Source organism: Pelodiscus sinensis, chromosome 3 (genome assembly GCF_052426305.1).
Source record: "Pelodiscus sinensis isolate ZL-2025 chromosome 3, ASM5242630v1, whole genome shotgun sequence".
Taxonomy (NCBI): domain Eukaryota; kingdom Metazoa; phylum Chordata; order Testudines; family Trionychidae; genus Pelodiscus; species Pelodiscus sinensis.
Genome location: NC_143054.1, coordinates 94,524,316 through 94,541,219, shown reverse-complemented (window position 1 = coordinate 94,541,219; position 16,904 = coordinate 94,524,316). Strand labels below are relative to the sequence as shown.

General features: G+C 39.9%; 1 protein-coding gene across 8 annotated transcripts in view; it reads right to left on the bottom strand.

The window, feature by feature from the left end:
• L3MBTL3 (L3MBTL histone methyl-lysine binding protein 3) overlaps positions 1 to 16,904 on the bottom strand; it is a 159,604-nt gene that overhangs the window by 19,752 nt on the left and 122,948 nt on the right. For all 8 annotated transcript variants that reach the window (XM_075924145.2, XM_006118582.4, XM_006118587.4 and 5 more), the window contains 2 exons: positions 13,379 to 13,481; positions 2,570 to 2,719 (listed from right to left, as the gene is read on the bottom strand). In XM_075924145.2, coding sequence (XP_075780260.1) covers positions 2,570 to 2,719; positions 13,379 to 13,481 — 253 coding nt within the window. The remainder of the gene's footprint in view (positions 1 to 2,569; positions 2,720 to 13,378; positions 13,482 to 16,904) is intronic.

Sequence of the window (16,904 nt, the reverse complement as noted above, 5' to 3'; positions counted from 1 at the left end):
TTCTCCATAAAAACAGCATTTAAAATACCATATACAGTATTCAAAATTCAAGGGGGTTAAATTCTGGAGTGCAAATAAGTTACCACTAAAACATTTCACACAAAAGTTACCCTTCAAAGTATTGCAAGCCCCTCTCTCGTCCTGACATTTAAAATTGATTTTGCTGTAAAAACTACGGCTTTTGATTAATCACACTGTTAGAAAATAATAATGTATTAAATATTTTTGGTGTTTTTCTACATTTTAAAATATATTGATTTTAATTACAACACAAAAAACAAGGAGTACAGTCAATGAGGAGTCCTATGGCACCTTAGAGACTAACAGATTTATTAGGACATAAGCTTTTATGGATAAAACCCACTTCATCAGATGAATTGGAATGGCAGTTATGTTCCTCTGATGAAGTGGATTTTACCCATGAAATCTTATACCCTAATAAATCTGTTAGTCTCAGAGGGCATGTCTACAGTAGGAAATTATTTCAAAATAACAACTCCTGAAACAACTATTTTGAAATAGGGCATCCATGCTACAGGGAACCTCGAATATAGTCCAAGGCAGGCTCCCTTAATGTGGGCACACTACCTCAACTTAGAGCCCCAGGAAACACTGTGGAGTAATTACTTTGAACAACTCTGGGGAGTAGTTATTTCAAAATAGCAACAGTGGGCATCCACACTACTGCTATTTGGAAATAACTATTTAGAAATAAGCATTATTCCTCCTGGAGAGCAGGAGTTATTTCAAAATAACCTCCGGAGGAGAGAGGTCGCGCCCCACGAACCGGCTTTTAAGCCCGCTCCCCGCCCATACTGTCCACGTAAACACTTCCACATCCCTAGACAGACTAAGCAACAATGGTCTCAAGTTGCAGTGGGGGGTCTAGGTTGGATATTAGGAAAAACTATTTCCCTAGGAGAGTGCTGAAGCAGTGAAATGGGTTGCCTAAAGAGGTGGTAGACTCTCCACCTTTAGAGGTTTTTAAGGCTCTGATTGAAAAAGCCCTGGCTGGGGTTGGTCCTGCTTCGAGCCGGGTTCCCCCACGGCATACCAGCCTTAAATGTAAAAATTCTGGATCGTAGTGGGAACTCGTCATGAGCCAGAAATCAACTGGCCTGGCTCATGCCAGGTCCCCACCACTGCGCACCAGCCTTTTAATGGCTCCTAATACATTTAACAGGCTGAAGCGCAGCAGGAAGGATCTAGCATGAGCCATGCCAGCTGATTCCTAGCTCGCGCTGGTCCGTCCGCTGCACTTCTGATTTATAAATGTATTAAGAGCAGGCAGGCTCTTAATACATTTAAAAAGCAGAGGTGCAGCATCTGGGACTGAGGGCGATCTGGGAATCACCTGATTCCCAGCTCACGCCTGTTCCTCACTATCCTCCTGCCTCCCCTGACTCCTGCAGAGATTGTGCTAGGGGAACCGGCTTTTAAGCCAGCTTCCCACAGCACTGGCTCCTGCTCTCCCCAGCAGGAGTAGTTAGTCAAGGGACTAGTTGCATACATCCCTAATTTGTACTACAACACCGCTCTACCAAACTTGCCATCATCTCTAACGTGGCGGGTGATGGAACAGTGGGATGAGAATGTATTTACTGAGAAGCAAATTATTGCTCGACAGATGTCTTGGATCAGAAACGCTACCAATGAAGCCTGAGCTCTCGAATGGGCATTCAAGGTGTCTTTTTTTGGACTAGGCTGAATTTATGGCAGATTTGACAATGCTCTTGTATGTGAGCTTCCTTCAGACACTTCAGTCAACTGGAGTGTGGTTCGCTCACCAGTATGGGCTTTCCGTAGGATGCACAGGGTGTGAAGCCTGGAGACAGGGGCACCTCTGCCCTAGGGGCAGAGGATGCTTTCAAATCTACAAGAGGAGGTAGAGCTGTAGGCATCAATACTATATACATGATGTACACTGCTCCTAGAAATTAAAACTGAAGATAACTAGAGAATAATAGAAATCTTCGAGTGTCTTGCTGAAGCAGACAAAGTTGTTTCAGTGACTGTCACAGGTGGTAAAAATGAACAGAGAGCATGGGGTGGCCAGGCCCCTTGTATCAGTGCATGAGCATATAGCAGCACAGATCACTAGAGCAAACCTGACAGGTACTAAGTGAAAAATCTCTGGTGTCAAAGCATGTAGTGTGCGCACACCTAACATGGTATGTAAATGAGCAAGCTCTTGAAGGAGAATCAATAGCTCCAGCCTTAACTGCAGGCCTACTGCTGCTCTTGTAAAACTCACCCCCAATAATCTAATTCCCCACAAAACAAAACTGATTAGGGCGAATTTTTCAAGAACCATTCACAGACACATATCAGTGCAACTATTTTAGCAAATGTTAAAATACAAAATAATTTCCAAAAAAGCAAGCATCAATTTTTGTTAGCCCAATCCCCTGCAGGCTCAGCTCTGGTAGGGCCATTTCTTCTCTGGAAATGGTAATGTAGAACAAAACATGGGCCTTTTGGGACTATATAGCCTTCAAATTCTGTGAATTATATATAGCATTTAGATAAGATATTATTATTATTGTAATATAGTTTAGATTTTAATTACTTGATTACAGGAGAGGTTGATCTTTCATTTGCGTCTGTCTTTCTGTTCTTGGGCACAGATGGACTGGCTAGTGGCATCTCTCCACTTAAACGATCTGGTAAGATACGTTCTTTGTTCAAGTTGACATCAGAATATGGGCAGCTGACAACACTGAAAATTGAAGAAAAGAGAAATACTTCCATTAGCTCAAACACTGAACAGACGTACCCTAATTTAAGTGAACAGATTATAGATTCCAGCCTGAAATAATGAACACAATTGAAAGGAATGCTTTGGTGCATTCTCACTTTCAAGTATTATAAAATACACTGGATTTTTGGAATGCCAACTTGTACGCATCTATCTTACTCTCTTTTTCTACAGCAATTTACTACCACAGGGCCAGTATTACATCATAAATTCTGGAATCAAATAGAAAACCAAGCATGAATGTTCATTAACATACCAGCTAAAACTGGAAACTAGAACAGTGCCATTAAATTCACACAGTAAACACAGGTATCAAATATTTCCGTTATTAAGAAACAAACATGTTGTGTTGCTGCTTTGATTTCCAAATTGGCTCTTTCACCGCACCAGACAATTACCTCCGAATCCTAGCTAGACTTCTATGGATTCTGGTTCTCCTCCCTTTTTGGTCATCCTGCTGGTTTCTGAGGAGCCCAACAGTATTTTATAGAGAATATACGTCAGATATCATTCCAGTTATCCTCTCCTTTTGACCAGACTACCCCATTCCACTATACACTATGGCTATGTCTACTCTGTAGCATTTTGTCGGCAGAGGAAATGCAAATGAAGCACTCATTAGCATTTTTCACGCTCTCATTTGCATAGTCTCTTCCGATCTGTTTTGTGGAAGAGGTGTTTGAGGGAAAAAACAGTGTAGGCAGGGCCATTAGCTCAAAAAAACCCTTTTGCATGAACCTGTATACCTCCTTTTTAGAGCCATAAGGTTCTTGCACAAAAGGGTTTTTTTTTTTGCACAAAACGGACCCCTCTACACTGCTTGTTTTTGCGCAAAAACCTCTTGCGCAAAAAGCACCGGCAGAGAATATGCAAATGACAGCACGACAAATGCTAATGAGCACTTCATGCGCATACTCTCTGCTGGCAAAAGCCTGCAGTGTAGACATAGCCTATTTGTAGGAGAATTAAAAGAATCATGACCCCATAGTTATTTGTCCTACACTAACATTTTACAGAGAATGTTACTACTCCACTATTCAACTCCAATTCAGGACAGTGATTAGCCCATATTCTGATTGGCTGTTAGAATTTTTAAAAATTTATATTACATTCAAAAATACCTTCAAAGAATGTTATTTAGATTGCAAAGCCAAACACTTGAAAGGTAGGCAATGCCAGATTTATAGCTGTCCATCACTTGGCCCATCCTATGCAGTGAATGAGGCAGTTCTGTATCATGTAATTAAAGGCATTACCATAATACACAGGAAGGGGATGAATTAAGATTGCCTGAGTAACCACAAAACAGGAATTTTCCAACTTTCAAGTCCTTCAAACCTAAATAGCGTAGTTTTTATATTGGTAATTTCCTAGTTTATTTTTTAAATTGACAATGGTAAAACTCAGTTTCATTATGCCCAGCTGTAACAATCTCCCCATCCTCTATCATCAGCAGAACCCTAAGCATCGTACTACCTGGCAAGCTACAGTAGAAGGCAGCAGAAGAAGGCAGGACGACAGGCTACTGCACTATGTACTGGGTCCAGGGAATGGTCAAGAGCCCAGCCCTGCTCTCTCTCTTCCCTACTCTGGTAGATGGACTCCCGTTCCAAGGGGTGTCTCCAAATGTGAGGGCATTGAACCTTGCGCTAGATCTAAAGAACTTATAGAGAAGAAAATGGTTATTTTTAACCTTTTACAACATTCAGTCCTTGAGGCCATGGGACCCAAGAGCGTACCCCGTTGTCACTGAGCAGGACTTCAAGCTCTGGGAAAGGAGTCTATGGTCGGACACCTTGCCAGCAGGAGACAAGCTCTGGCAATCTTGTAGTTGAAGACTGCCCCTAAGAAGGTTTTGTGCTATACTGCTTGTAACTTAGATGTGTCCAAATTCAGTTTCATGTCCAAATAGGAAAACAGCATCCTGATAATTAAGATATTGTTTTGGACATGGTTGTGTGATGCTCCATGAATTAGCTAATCGTTGAGATATGGAAATACCTGAATACCATAACAGCAGAGGTGGGTTGCTACCACTACCATGCACTTGGTGAAGATCCCTGCGGCAGATGACTGTGCAGAGAAAGTATTGCTAAGTGGAAACATGAATCCTGCAGATTAAGGTCAGCATATCAATCTCCAGGAAGAGACAAAGAAGCAAGAACTAGATCATCCTGAACTTTATTTTTTTGAGAACATACTTTGCTTGCTTAAATCTAGGATGGGATTGAGGCCACCAGATTTCTTTGGGACCAGGATGTAATAGGAATAGAAGCCTCTGGCTCTGTGTTGGTAAGAAACGTCTGTTTCTCCCAATTCTAGAAGTCACTGTAGTTCTTGAAGTAACTATCTCTGAGAAGGGTCCCTGAAAAGGAAAGAAGGTGGTGTGCTGGGGAAGGGAAGGGAGGTAAACTGGCTAATATATCTTTGCCTCACTGTATAGAATACCCATTTGCCCGACATGGTGCTTTCCCATGCACAATGAAAAAGAGACAGATATGACCTGAAGGGAGAAGATACACCATCCTTGACTAAGAAGTCAAAATAGTGGTTTGGATGCTGCAAATGTCTGGTGAGAAGGGCTTCCTGCTGATAAAGACAATTGGTGACACGGATGAATCCTGGGCCTTCTTTCATAGACACACTGTCACCTCTGTTCAAAAAAGGTTTTGGAATAAGATTACACTCTAAATTGTTTCTTTTATTTAAGCTCAGAATGAAAAGTCCTTTGTATGCATAGCATTATCTGTTCTGTCAGAAAACAGTTTACAGACCCCCTCAAAATAAAAGCCTTCTATAGTATTCTGTGGCTCCCTTAGAATGCCAGATACCTGAAGTCAGGAAGAATGCCTCATGGAGACTGCACTGGTTACAAAATGGGGGGCTATATCAGCAGCGTGTAAGACAGTGGTCTTGACTATGATCCGGAATCAAGAAAGACTCCAAAGCCACAGGGTAAAGAGCTAGTTACTCTTGTTGTGGGATATATCATCCCTCCACTCATTTGGCTGTTGTAGGCAGACAGGCTACAGTCTGCCAAAGGCTTTTCACTGGCTCTAAGTAGGCTTTATTGAAAGGGGGTGTAAAATATCTAGAAGAGTATAGGATTTCTCTTACACAACTTCCATCTGCCTAGGGCCTCCCTCTTCATGAGGTCCTGAAAAACTCTGAAAGCCTCTTGGTATTACGATGAGAGGCACAAATCTTGATAGATTTCCACTCCATACGACTAACTTGACACCATGCAAGGCACTGCATTACCAGAGGGGTAGCTGTGTTAGTCTGAATCTGCAAAAGCGGCAAAGAGTCCTGTGGCACCTTATAGACTAACCAAAGTGTTGGAGCATAAGCTTTTGTGGGCAAAGACCCACTTCGTCAGATGCATCTCTCCACTCATTTGGCTGTTGTAGGCAGAGAGGCTACAGTGTCTCTGACGAAGTGGGACTTTGCCTACGAAAGCTTATGCTCCAACACTTTGGTTAGTCTATAAGGTGCCACAGGACTCCTTGCCGCTTTTGCAGATTCAGACTAACATGGCTACTCCTCTGATACTTGACAAATCTTGAGTGATGGCCTCATCTGGTGTAGAAATATGGAGAAAATATAAGGATTCTTCCTCTAATTCTTCCTCTTCCATGGGGTCCAGCTCAACAGGACGTCAACAGGATGCTGAGTCGTGGTTTACTGCAACGGAGGAGTAGGAAATGCTCTTAGATTGTGACCATGCAGGAGGTCTAGTGTCTCTAAGAGCAGGCCACAACCAGTAAGGCTATCCATAGTCTGAGCCATCCACTGCAGGGAACTCCATGCTGGGACTTATTTATAAGAGGACCACTCTTGACCTTTTGGTCTTATAGTGGTAGAAGACTTGTAAGACCATCAAAGGATCTCTAAGACCAAGCAGGTTTATCTCTTTCAAAGACAGACAAGATTTAAATGCCTCGGAAAGGGCAAGAGTAGTTCCTGTGAGATTTATAGATGACCTAGGCGTAGGAGACATTTGGTTCCAAGAAAGCAAGGGTCGGGGTGGGCAGAATGGTGATGAAGTAACTGTGCTGTGGGCATAGATGGTTGAAGAGAAGATGGAAGGGCTATCAGATGCTCTCTGTGCTGTGGGCATAGATGGTTGAAGAGAGATGGAAGGGCTATCAGATGCTCTCTTGGGGCCCCAACAAAGGTGACAGAGTGGAGCTGAGGAAGCGGTTATTGTTGATAGTAAAGGAGAATCCAGAAAGGAAAAACAAAGGTGACCCCATGAGTATGCCAACATCCCTGTGCATTAATAATGACAGTGGAGCTAACAGTCTAAAATGGCTGAAGAGGTGGAGAAGGCATACACTTGATGGCAGCCATAAAACACTTGCCCCTCACATAACCCACATCAAGACAAATCAAAACTCTTACACCTACCTGTGACAATATAACAGCTCTGCAAATGTGCACTGTTTAAAACCGGGGGACTTTCTTCATAATAAATCTTCCAGGTACCATTACAAACTATACTGCATATTGAACAATATACTCTAAAAATTTCTGCAAGCTTGCTAATTGAAGTAAATATTATGGAGAGCTGCAACTTTCACTACAGGTCATGAAAAGGAAGTGAGAGAGAAGCAGAAGGCATGTCCCTTTCATGCTATTACTTGTAAGTATGAGGAAAGCAGGGATGGATGTGATATTGAGTGATACTGTTGGTAAAAGTCTCTCATTTGAATACACTGGGTACAGATGCACCTCCTACAGTGGAATGCATATGTGCACAATCACTTGAAGGAAAAACTTATTTTCTAGCTAGATATACTGGACAATATCTCCAATTTTTTTCCTCATACAGTTGTACTGGACAGAAGTTCAGGAGAAAAATACTTCAACATATTAACTGTTTCTATTTAACAAAATGTGACTGATATAGAATGGCTCATAGAACAAATTAGATTACCATCCTTCAGAGTAAGTAGTACCCCACAATGGTCTGCATCTAACAGGGAGAATAGACAGGGGAGACAAAGGCACAGGATCTGATTCAATAAAACAAGAGTCTGCTTGATACCAAAAGGGATGCTTTGTTAAATCAGCATCACGTAGTGAGATTAAGGCCAAGAGAGAGTCAAGAGACATAGGATATACTTTCAGCTCAGCCACTGAGTTAGTGTGACACCTTAAGCTAGTAGTTTAACTTTTCTGTGGCTTCCCATGCTCACAATGTGTCAAGTGACTGATTAATGTACATGAAGTGCTTTGAAGTGTTTGCTGGAAATTTCTATAAAATATTACAGATTAAATTGTGTATTAAAACAAACATTACACTACAATGGAATCTGAAAACATGTTTGTCTTCTTTTCTGAAGGACAATGTTATTAGTACTTAGCTTAAATAATTAGAAATTCTGTGAAGGTGTGTGTGTGTGTGTGTGTGTGGGGAGAGGTTATAAAACATCTTGCACCAAGAACTCCCACCAGAATCTTTAACTGCATACTCCAAGACTTCTATTTATCAACTGTGTTTATATGTTTAAAATTCTTAAGTCTGCCTTAAACCTCATTCTTCTTGGAACCTGTAGATTTACACAGTAAATCTGTGTGTTTTATTTTAATATTTTTTGGAAACTTAAAGATATAGTACTGTACTAATCAGCAGCAGTTATAATATTAATGATGTTCTAAGGCACTTTGCTTTAGCATTTTTCTTTGGTGCAAATTAGCCCCTAATTAAGGTACTACAGAAAGTAGAAGGAACACTTCATAATACAGTCCTTGGTATTTGGATTACTCAGAGGAATAAAAATGAAAAGAATTCCCACGATTTCCATTTGTCAGATTAATTTTAACAAAGTATAGCAAGCATGAACTTACCTATGAGTTATGTAGGTTTAAATCAATCAGTGAATCCCTCCTGAGCCTCAATGCCTCCAGCTTTTCATTTAACAGGCCAGCTATGAAGCATTAATATTTAATCTTGTTATATCTCTATTAATAAAGTGTTTTCTTTATATGAGTGCCTATAGGTCTTAAAAACAAATAACTTCATTGACTTGACAGGCCTGATAAGAAGGCCATTTGTAAATTAAGCCTGTTTTTCAGCATTTTGTCTTAAAGCAGTGATCTGGAGTTGAAAGGTTTAGTGTGACATCATAAATCACAAGCTACCAAAGTTTCCAGCTGAGTTCAATCTAGGTTAGTTAGAGACATTAAATTATCTTCAGAGCCAGTTCAGTGTGCTCTCTCCAGGTTCCTGGAGATGAATATATATATTAAAAAAATCACAAATAGTACTGAGCAGACAGTTAAAGGACTGTACTGGCATGGATACTAAGCTATACTAAATGAAGGCTGTGCTATGTTGAGATGGCACTGTTAGAAGACAGTGGTTCTGGTGACACGGGAGTACAGTTTGAAGAACAGTCAATCCAGCACCTTTTACAGGCTCAACACAAAAATTGATTTTTTTTCCACACTGGAAGACTCAAGAATGATTAAAAAATAGTAAAAACAGATGCTGCTTATTATTTATATTTATATGGCATTCACTCTCTCTCCCACTGATAGATACTATACAGTAATTCATGCAGTTAAGTTAGTGATTTAGAACTAATAATAAGATTGTGTTCTATTTTATTGCTTTGCTGCCTAGGAATTTCAGCAATTATAATTATGTTTACCCATCATTTGCCATATTTACCAGATGATTACTTGCCATATTTACCCGATGACCATTAGGTTTCTAACTAAGCACAAGGACACAGGAGATACTAACAAGGAAAGGAGGTCATTCCCAAAACTTTAATTTAAACTCTGGCTCAACATGAACCAGTATTCTCTCTCAACTGCCACATAAAAAATGATGATGTGCTAAAACAACTGAGCACCTTTGAAGCAGACTAGGCTTTAATGTTTATTCATCAAGAGTTGACCCAAGACACTAGCAAACTACAAATACAAATGATTGCTTTTTATGACTGCCAGAATTTGAAGACTGTTGCTTGCTATACGCACACATTTCATAATCATAAACAAGCAGCTAATTTGCATAATGCTATCTATTTTCATACTGGTCCCACAGCTTCTACCCTCATTTAAAAAATCTTAGATTCACTACTGAAAACAAGTCCGTATTATCATTAACTTTTTCAAAAAGTGCACACTTTAACCCTGTCATAATCAATCATCCAATGCTTTTGTCTGGCTCCTAAGGAGCAAGCTATCAATATTATTTCAAACTGCTTAGCATTGTATGTGATCATTCTGCCTGCTGTTTGGCATTTACTCCGCACATATACTGCACCTTATCATCACAGATACATATGTACATAAACAAAAAGACGCATAGTTAAAATACAATTTGAGGTTACTTAAATGAAAGAGCCAAAGAACTGTACCTGTATGTGAATAATTATAAAACATTAACAATACATTCAGGAGGAAATACAATATTAGAATCCTTAGGATGACCTGAAGGCTCCAGATAAACAAAAAAAATCTCATTTTTCCTCCAAGCAATTTTAACAGACAATATATCCAATGCACAAAGCAAACCAGTGAAATAATAATATAATGTATATGCTATGAAGAGGCAAATCTTTTAGTTTTATGATCAACAAAACCCCTCTGGGTTGTTTTCTTATTCCTAAAGCTATTGGTCATTGTATACACGATAGGATTTCTAAGATTACAGTAAAAATAAAATACAATAAATTGCAATGGATGCTGGTTCGTCTCTCAGTATTCAGAATGAGTAAGCGTAATCATTTTAAGTAGCCCAGAAAATCCAGTTATAAAAGCAGAGCACATATGTGCTAACTTCATATATATCTCTTTCTCATTCTTTCCTCTTGTAATCAGGGTTTGTTTGAAACTCTCTGCTGACATCTTGTGATTTCCCCAAGGAGGGAAGGAAGAGAGAGCTTCAGGAGCACACCATGTTTGAACAGATATGCCTACACCACCTAAGTACGCAGCTTGATGAAGCTGCTTTGCCAAATGTTCCATGTTGACTGGCTTGGGTTACAAATCACTCTACTATCTGAATGACAGGAGTACTGAAAGGCTGTTCTCCTTACCCTATGAGGAAAGGAAAGCAGAACTGGGCTTGGCATGCCCTGATTGAAGGGGGCAGCCTAAACTGAACTTTACTTGCTAAGCAAGGGCTGGGGATGCCAAATCCCAGTGAGGAGAAAAGTTGGTGGTGACAGGTATTCTTACCTGGCAGTGTGCACCCTGCATAAAGAGGTCTAGTCACCACTTGACCTGTTGCTCTCCAGTTTAACAACAAAAATGATTAGACTCAATTCAGAGTCCTTGTTTCCAGCTGGTGATTCCTAGAGTTCCCCTGACCACTGAGCAAGTCTAGGGGCTAATAGAGGTTGTGTGAGACCAGTAAAAGGCACGCAGAAGCTGCACTGGCCATAAGGCTTCCCACTAACTGCTGAAATTACTCAGAGCTCGGTTAAGTGGCAGAACCTCAGGATGTGATGTCACAATGGTGGGTAGTAGTGGTGACAGAGAGATAGCGGGTGGTGGTGGAGAGCAGCAGCAGAGAGCCAGTTACAGATGCAATGGAACCAAGGCCCTGCTCAATGCCCCCTTCCACTCCTTTTCTTCCCCATGAGCACATGGCTGAACTACTCTGGGTCTTTCTAACCAAGGACCTGTGAATGGGATGCCATGAAGAGAAAGAGGAGAGGTGTGATAAGGGACATGTGTTTGTTGGACCACAAGGTGAACAATGGAGACAAAGGACACAGCCCAATGTATTGTGGGGTAGATGTCTGCCTATGATCACATGCTTCTGAATTATGGCTGTGATGTTTTCCCAAACTGGAACACCTTTTCCCTTTGGATAGAAGTTGTATTTTGTTCTACACACTTGGTATTTGTGAGAACAGAAGAACTGCCTCTTAGAGGTACCCAGGGAAGGTTTCATTTATCCAGGTTACTAGATGAGGGCTCAAGCCAATTCTATTTTCTGTTGCTAAAAGTAACCCTAGACACTGAACTTGCCTGTTGTTACTGCTGACGCCACCTGCCAGAAGCATTACACTTTCGTAGTATAAAAATGTTTAGTGCCAAATCTGTTTCATACTATAAAAGTAGGCAGAGGCAGTGGCAAAGGAGATAAATGGGATGGCAAATGTTGCTAGATCACAGCTCTGCTCAAAGTTGAAGTAATGTGTTCCCAAAATCAAGCAGGAGCCTCCTTGTGTATGTATGAAGTCAGATGAAATTATTCTAACAATCTGTCTGGCTTTTTTTCTCTCTGCTCTTCTGGCACTGAGAACAGTTACAAAGGCACAGGTAACCTGGATTCAAAACTCACAGCTGAATGTCTTTTCCCACACCATGAGAGTGGAAACAACTACAAAAGAGGAAAGAGAAAAAAAACCACACAAACTCACAACTCAAAGGAAAGAAGGCACAGAAAAGAAAGAAAAAAAAAAGCCAGTGGACTGACAGAACTGGGATAGAAAAAGACAAAAGGGAAAGTAAGAGAGGAGAAAAAAAATTAAGAAAATGGCAAATATAACAGAACAAAGCAAAGAGAATATAAGGGAGAACCCTACTGCCAACATATTGCAAGACGGCACCAACACAAAATTTACCAAAAGGTGCACCTTTAGCTGCATGCAAGTTGAAAGCAAAGAAAAGACTGAAAGAATTGGGCTTGTTTAGTTTAGAAAAGAGAAGACTGAGAGGAGACAAGATAGCAGTTTTCAAATACCTAAATGCGTATTACAAGAAGGAGGGAGAAAAACTGTTCTCCTTGGCCTCTGAGGATATGACAAGATGCAATGGGCTTAAACTACAGCACGGGAGGTTTAGGTTGGACATTAGGAAAAACTTCCAACTGTCGGGGGGTTAAACACTGGAATAAATTGCCTAGGGAGGTTGTGGAATCTCCATCTCCGGAAATATTTAAGAGCAGGTTAGACAGACATCTATTAGGGATGGTCTACTCTAGACAGTGCTTGGTCTTGCCATTAGGGCAAGAAACTGGACACTTTGCACTGATTGTATTTCACTTATTGAGCTCCTAGGGTCATTTTGCTTTAAAATATAACCACGTTTACAGACCAATGACAAAACTGGTGACTTCTGTGATAATTCTCCCTCTTTCCTCTCCATTTCCTCAGCATACTTCCCTCCCCCTTGCTGAGTCTTCTTGAAGAACAGCAGGCCCATCAAAGGTGATGACAGAATTATGGGATTAAAGATTTAAAAGTTGCTTTGTCAAAAATTTATAAAACCCTAAGCAAAAGACACAACAAAATTATTCCCCCATTAATTTCAAATGGTACAAAGTTGCAAGTGCACAAAAGGTTTTTTGCATAATTTTCTAATGCAAACAGCCACATGAGTAGCCTGTTCAGGAGCAAAAAGCAGAGTAGCTCCATCCGTCATTTGCAATGAAACAAACGTAAGACATGTTTTTCCTAAGCACACCTTGCTGTTAATGTTAATTTCTACATGCTCACCATAGCAACTGAAGGCAATGTGGATCTAATTTTGTTCAAGTTGGTTCTTCTTTCTTGAGAACAGCAATTAAAAAAAGTATAAGCAGCTTTCTTTGTAAATGATATAATTATACCAAGCTGCAATTAAGCTATAACTTTTTATAGCACATACCTGTGATGGCCAATGTGTCTTGCTCGTTTTATGTGTCCAACTCCTTTGCATCCTGCAGTAGGGCATCCTCCATGTTCTAAAGCTTCCACTAATTCCCAGGGACCTATATATCAGGACACATGAAAAATTAGTACAATTACATAAATTCACACACAAGCAAGAACTGGAGGATTACATTAACACACAGAACTATAAATAGTACATAACACACAACTTAAAGTACTTATGAAAATGTATTTTGTACAAAAATGATACAAACTAATGCAATAGATTTTAAATAGAAAATAAAATATCTTTTATAAATTATTCTCTCTGAAAAAGCTACATAATCAATAGTCCAGGTAACAGTACACACATTTTAGAGGATTTGTTTAATCTGTAATATATTTTGGATTTATCACACTGCAGCTGTAATAATGTTGTTTTGAAAGAGCAATCATACTAAGGCTGATGTGTTTAAAGACAGATCTGTTCACAGTGGATATTGATCTTTGAGGTTTTTAGTTTGCATTTTCCAATAAATGAAGAAGTGAAAATCAGTGACGACAACAACGTTAGTAAGAGCAAATCACACACATTTTCACTGGCTTACTCCTCTGAACTTTTGGGAATATCTGGTTTTCATCAATGGATGATAAAAGTGAGGTTTGTGGAGGCTTTGAAGAGTATGACTGTCAACATTATTTTTGGTAGTCAATCGAACACACAGCACACAATCCATGAAGTCAGCAAGTGAGAGTCTCAGTGTGTTTCTCCACTTTAGGAGATGAAGAAATCTCTTCTGAGCATCAGAAAACATTAATTGTGTTTAGAATTTTTTTCCTTTCTTAGAAAAAAACCACACAAACACAGACATTCTGATTAGGCGTGTCAGGCAATTACAAATTAATTGTGATTAATCATACTGTTAAAACTATAATAGAAAACCATTTATTTAAATATTTTGGATGTTTTTCTATATTTTCAAAAATATTGATCTCAATTACAACACAGAAATACAAAGTGTACACTGCTCACTTTATTTTTTATTACAAATATTTGTAGTGAAAAAACAGAAGACATATTATTTCTTTCAATTCACTTAATACAAGCACTGTAGTTGAACTTACAAATGTAGAATTATGTACAAATAAAACTGCAATAAAAATTAAAACAATGTAAAACTTTAGTGCATACCAGTCCACTCAGTCCTACTTCCTATTCATTCAGACAAACAAGTTCGTTTACATTTGCAGGAGAAAATGCTGACTGCTTCTTATTCACAATGTCACCCAACAGTGAAAATAGGCATTCACATGGCACTATTGTAGCCAGCACTGCAAAATACTTATGTCAGATGCACTAGAGTCATATGCCCCTTTGTGCTTTCAGAAGACATGACCACGCAGATGATGTGTTCTTCTCTATAACAAACCAAGTCAGTACAGACTAACACATGTTCATTTTCATCATCTCAGTCAAACACCATAAGCAGAAAGGATTTTTCTTTTTGGTGCTTTGGGTTCCGTAGTTTCCCCTTCAGAGTGTAGCTCTTTTAAGACTTCTAAAAGAATTCTCACATCTTGTCCCTCTCAAATTTTGGAAGGTACTTCAAATTCTTAAATCTTGGATTCGGTGCTGTAGCTATCTTTAAAAAATCTCACATGGAACCTTCTTTGCATTTTGTCAAATCTGCAGCGAAAGCGTTCTTGCCATGCTGGCTACAAAAGTGCCATGCAATTGCCTGTTCTCACTTTCAGGTGACATTTATTATGTATTTGAGAGAGAGAGTTTGACTGTGAGCAAGTTAATCTGTCTCTGTCCATCTGAGAATTCCTTCTAATCAGTAAGAGCTACGAGCACCAGATTTGGTATGCAGCTTCCTCTTATGAGGAAGAGATGTAGATGGTGTCATGAGCTTTGGTGAGCACAACCACTTCTTCAGATGAATGGAGTTAAGGGGTCCAGGGTACCAATAATTAACAGAGAGAGAGAGAGAGAGAGAGAGAGAGAGAGAGGTGTCAAATTTGTAAATGAAGGCAAGTTCTGCAGTCTCTCAACTTGCCCGGAAACTCACCAATGATTCCAAAAGTGTCTATATTATTATGAAGCAATTTCAGCAGATAGCTTGAAAGAGAGAAGCTGCAGACTTGGTTCATTTACAAGTTTGACACCTCAAAGAGGTTTAAACAAAGACCTGACCTGGATGAGCCACTGCATTCCATATCCTAATTACATAAAAAGCCAAGCACCAGGTACTCAGAGCCCACTCTATTAGCATCATTTAACATGGACACTCTAATTGGCAATATTTTTTCTCTATTTTTTCCCCTTCTCTTTCCCACGTCATCCCCTCTCTTTCTATGCTATTTATTAGCAGACCCATTAACTCCTATAGACGGGGATTGTGCCCACAAAAGCTTATGATACCATCTACATGTTTTGTTAGTCTCTAAGGTGCTGCAGGACTATTCATTGTTTTCTTAAGTTTTTTCAGTAACATGGCTACCCCTCTAAAACTTAAAGCAAACTAAAGGTTTGGATGTCGGGGGATGGTAGAGGGAGGGAAGCTGAAGCTCCACCCACAATGCATACAGAGATGCATAAAGCCACGCAGAAAAGAGACAGAATCACCAGGCAGGTGAAAGGGACTAGCTGGGAGGAAGGAGGCTTTCCCCATCTGGGACAGCCCCAGCACTGAGCCTCCCAACCTCCAGAAGTCCTTTGGGGGGGAGGGAAGGCAGGAGAGCTGCCAACCTCCCACGTTGCTGGCTGTTCCCCTTCGTCAGGGAGTGAGAGGAAAGTGCAGTTTGCTCCATTCCTCGCTTTCGCTAGGGAGCGCAGGGGACAGACAAACCTTCCCCAGTTGCACCTGCTGGAGCTGCAGCAGTCATGAAGAGGCACTTCTCACCTGGCCACAAGCTGCTGTAATGAGAGAGGCCTGGGAGTAATCTTCTGTCTCCAGTGAAGCCTTCATACTGAACTTCTCCTCCCCAGCCCCACCCCAAAGCAATGATTTAAATGAAGAAAAACAAAAATTAATTGAGTTAAGAACCCAATCAATACGAAGTATCTTATTTATTCATAAATAAGGTGCTGGCAGCAGTATCTCCCATAAATGTAAACAAACTTATTTGCCTTAGCAACTGGCTGAACAAGAAGGACGACTTAGTGGACATACAAGCTATAAAGATTTGCATATTTTTGTTTTTGAGTGCAGTTACTTAATAAAATAAATCTACATTTTACAATAATGAGACTGCACTACAACACTTGTATGAGATGAACTGAAAAATACTATTTCTTTTGCTTAGTTTTACAGAGCAAATATTTGAAATAAAATTAACAATAATATAAACTGACCAGAGTACACTTTACATTCTGTGTTTTAATGGAACTCCATATATGTGGGAAAAGATCCAAAAATATTTAATAAATTAACAGGGGCAAAATCCAGATCCAACAAAAGTCAATTATCGTTTTACCACTGATTTCAGTAGGGCCAAGAATTCCCCCTAGATTGTTAAAATGTATTAGAATTACTCAT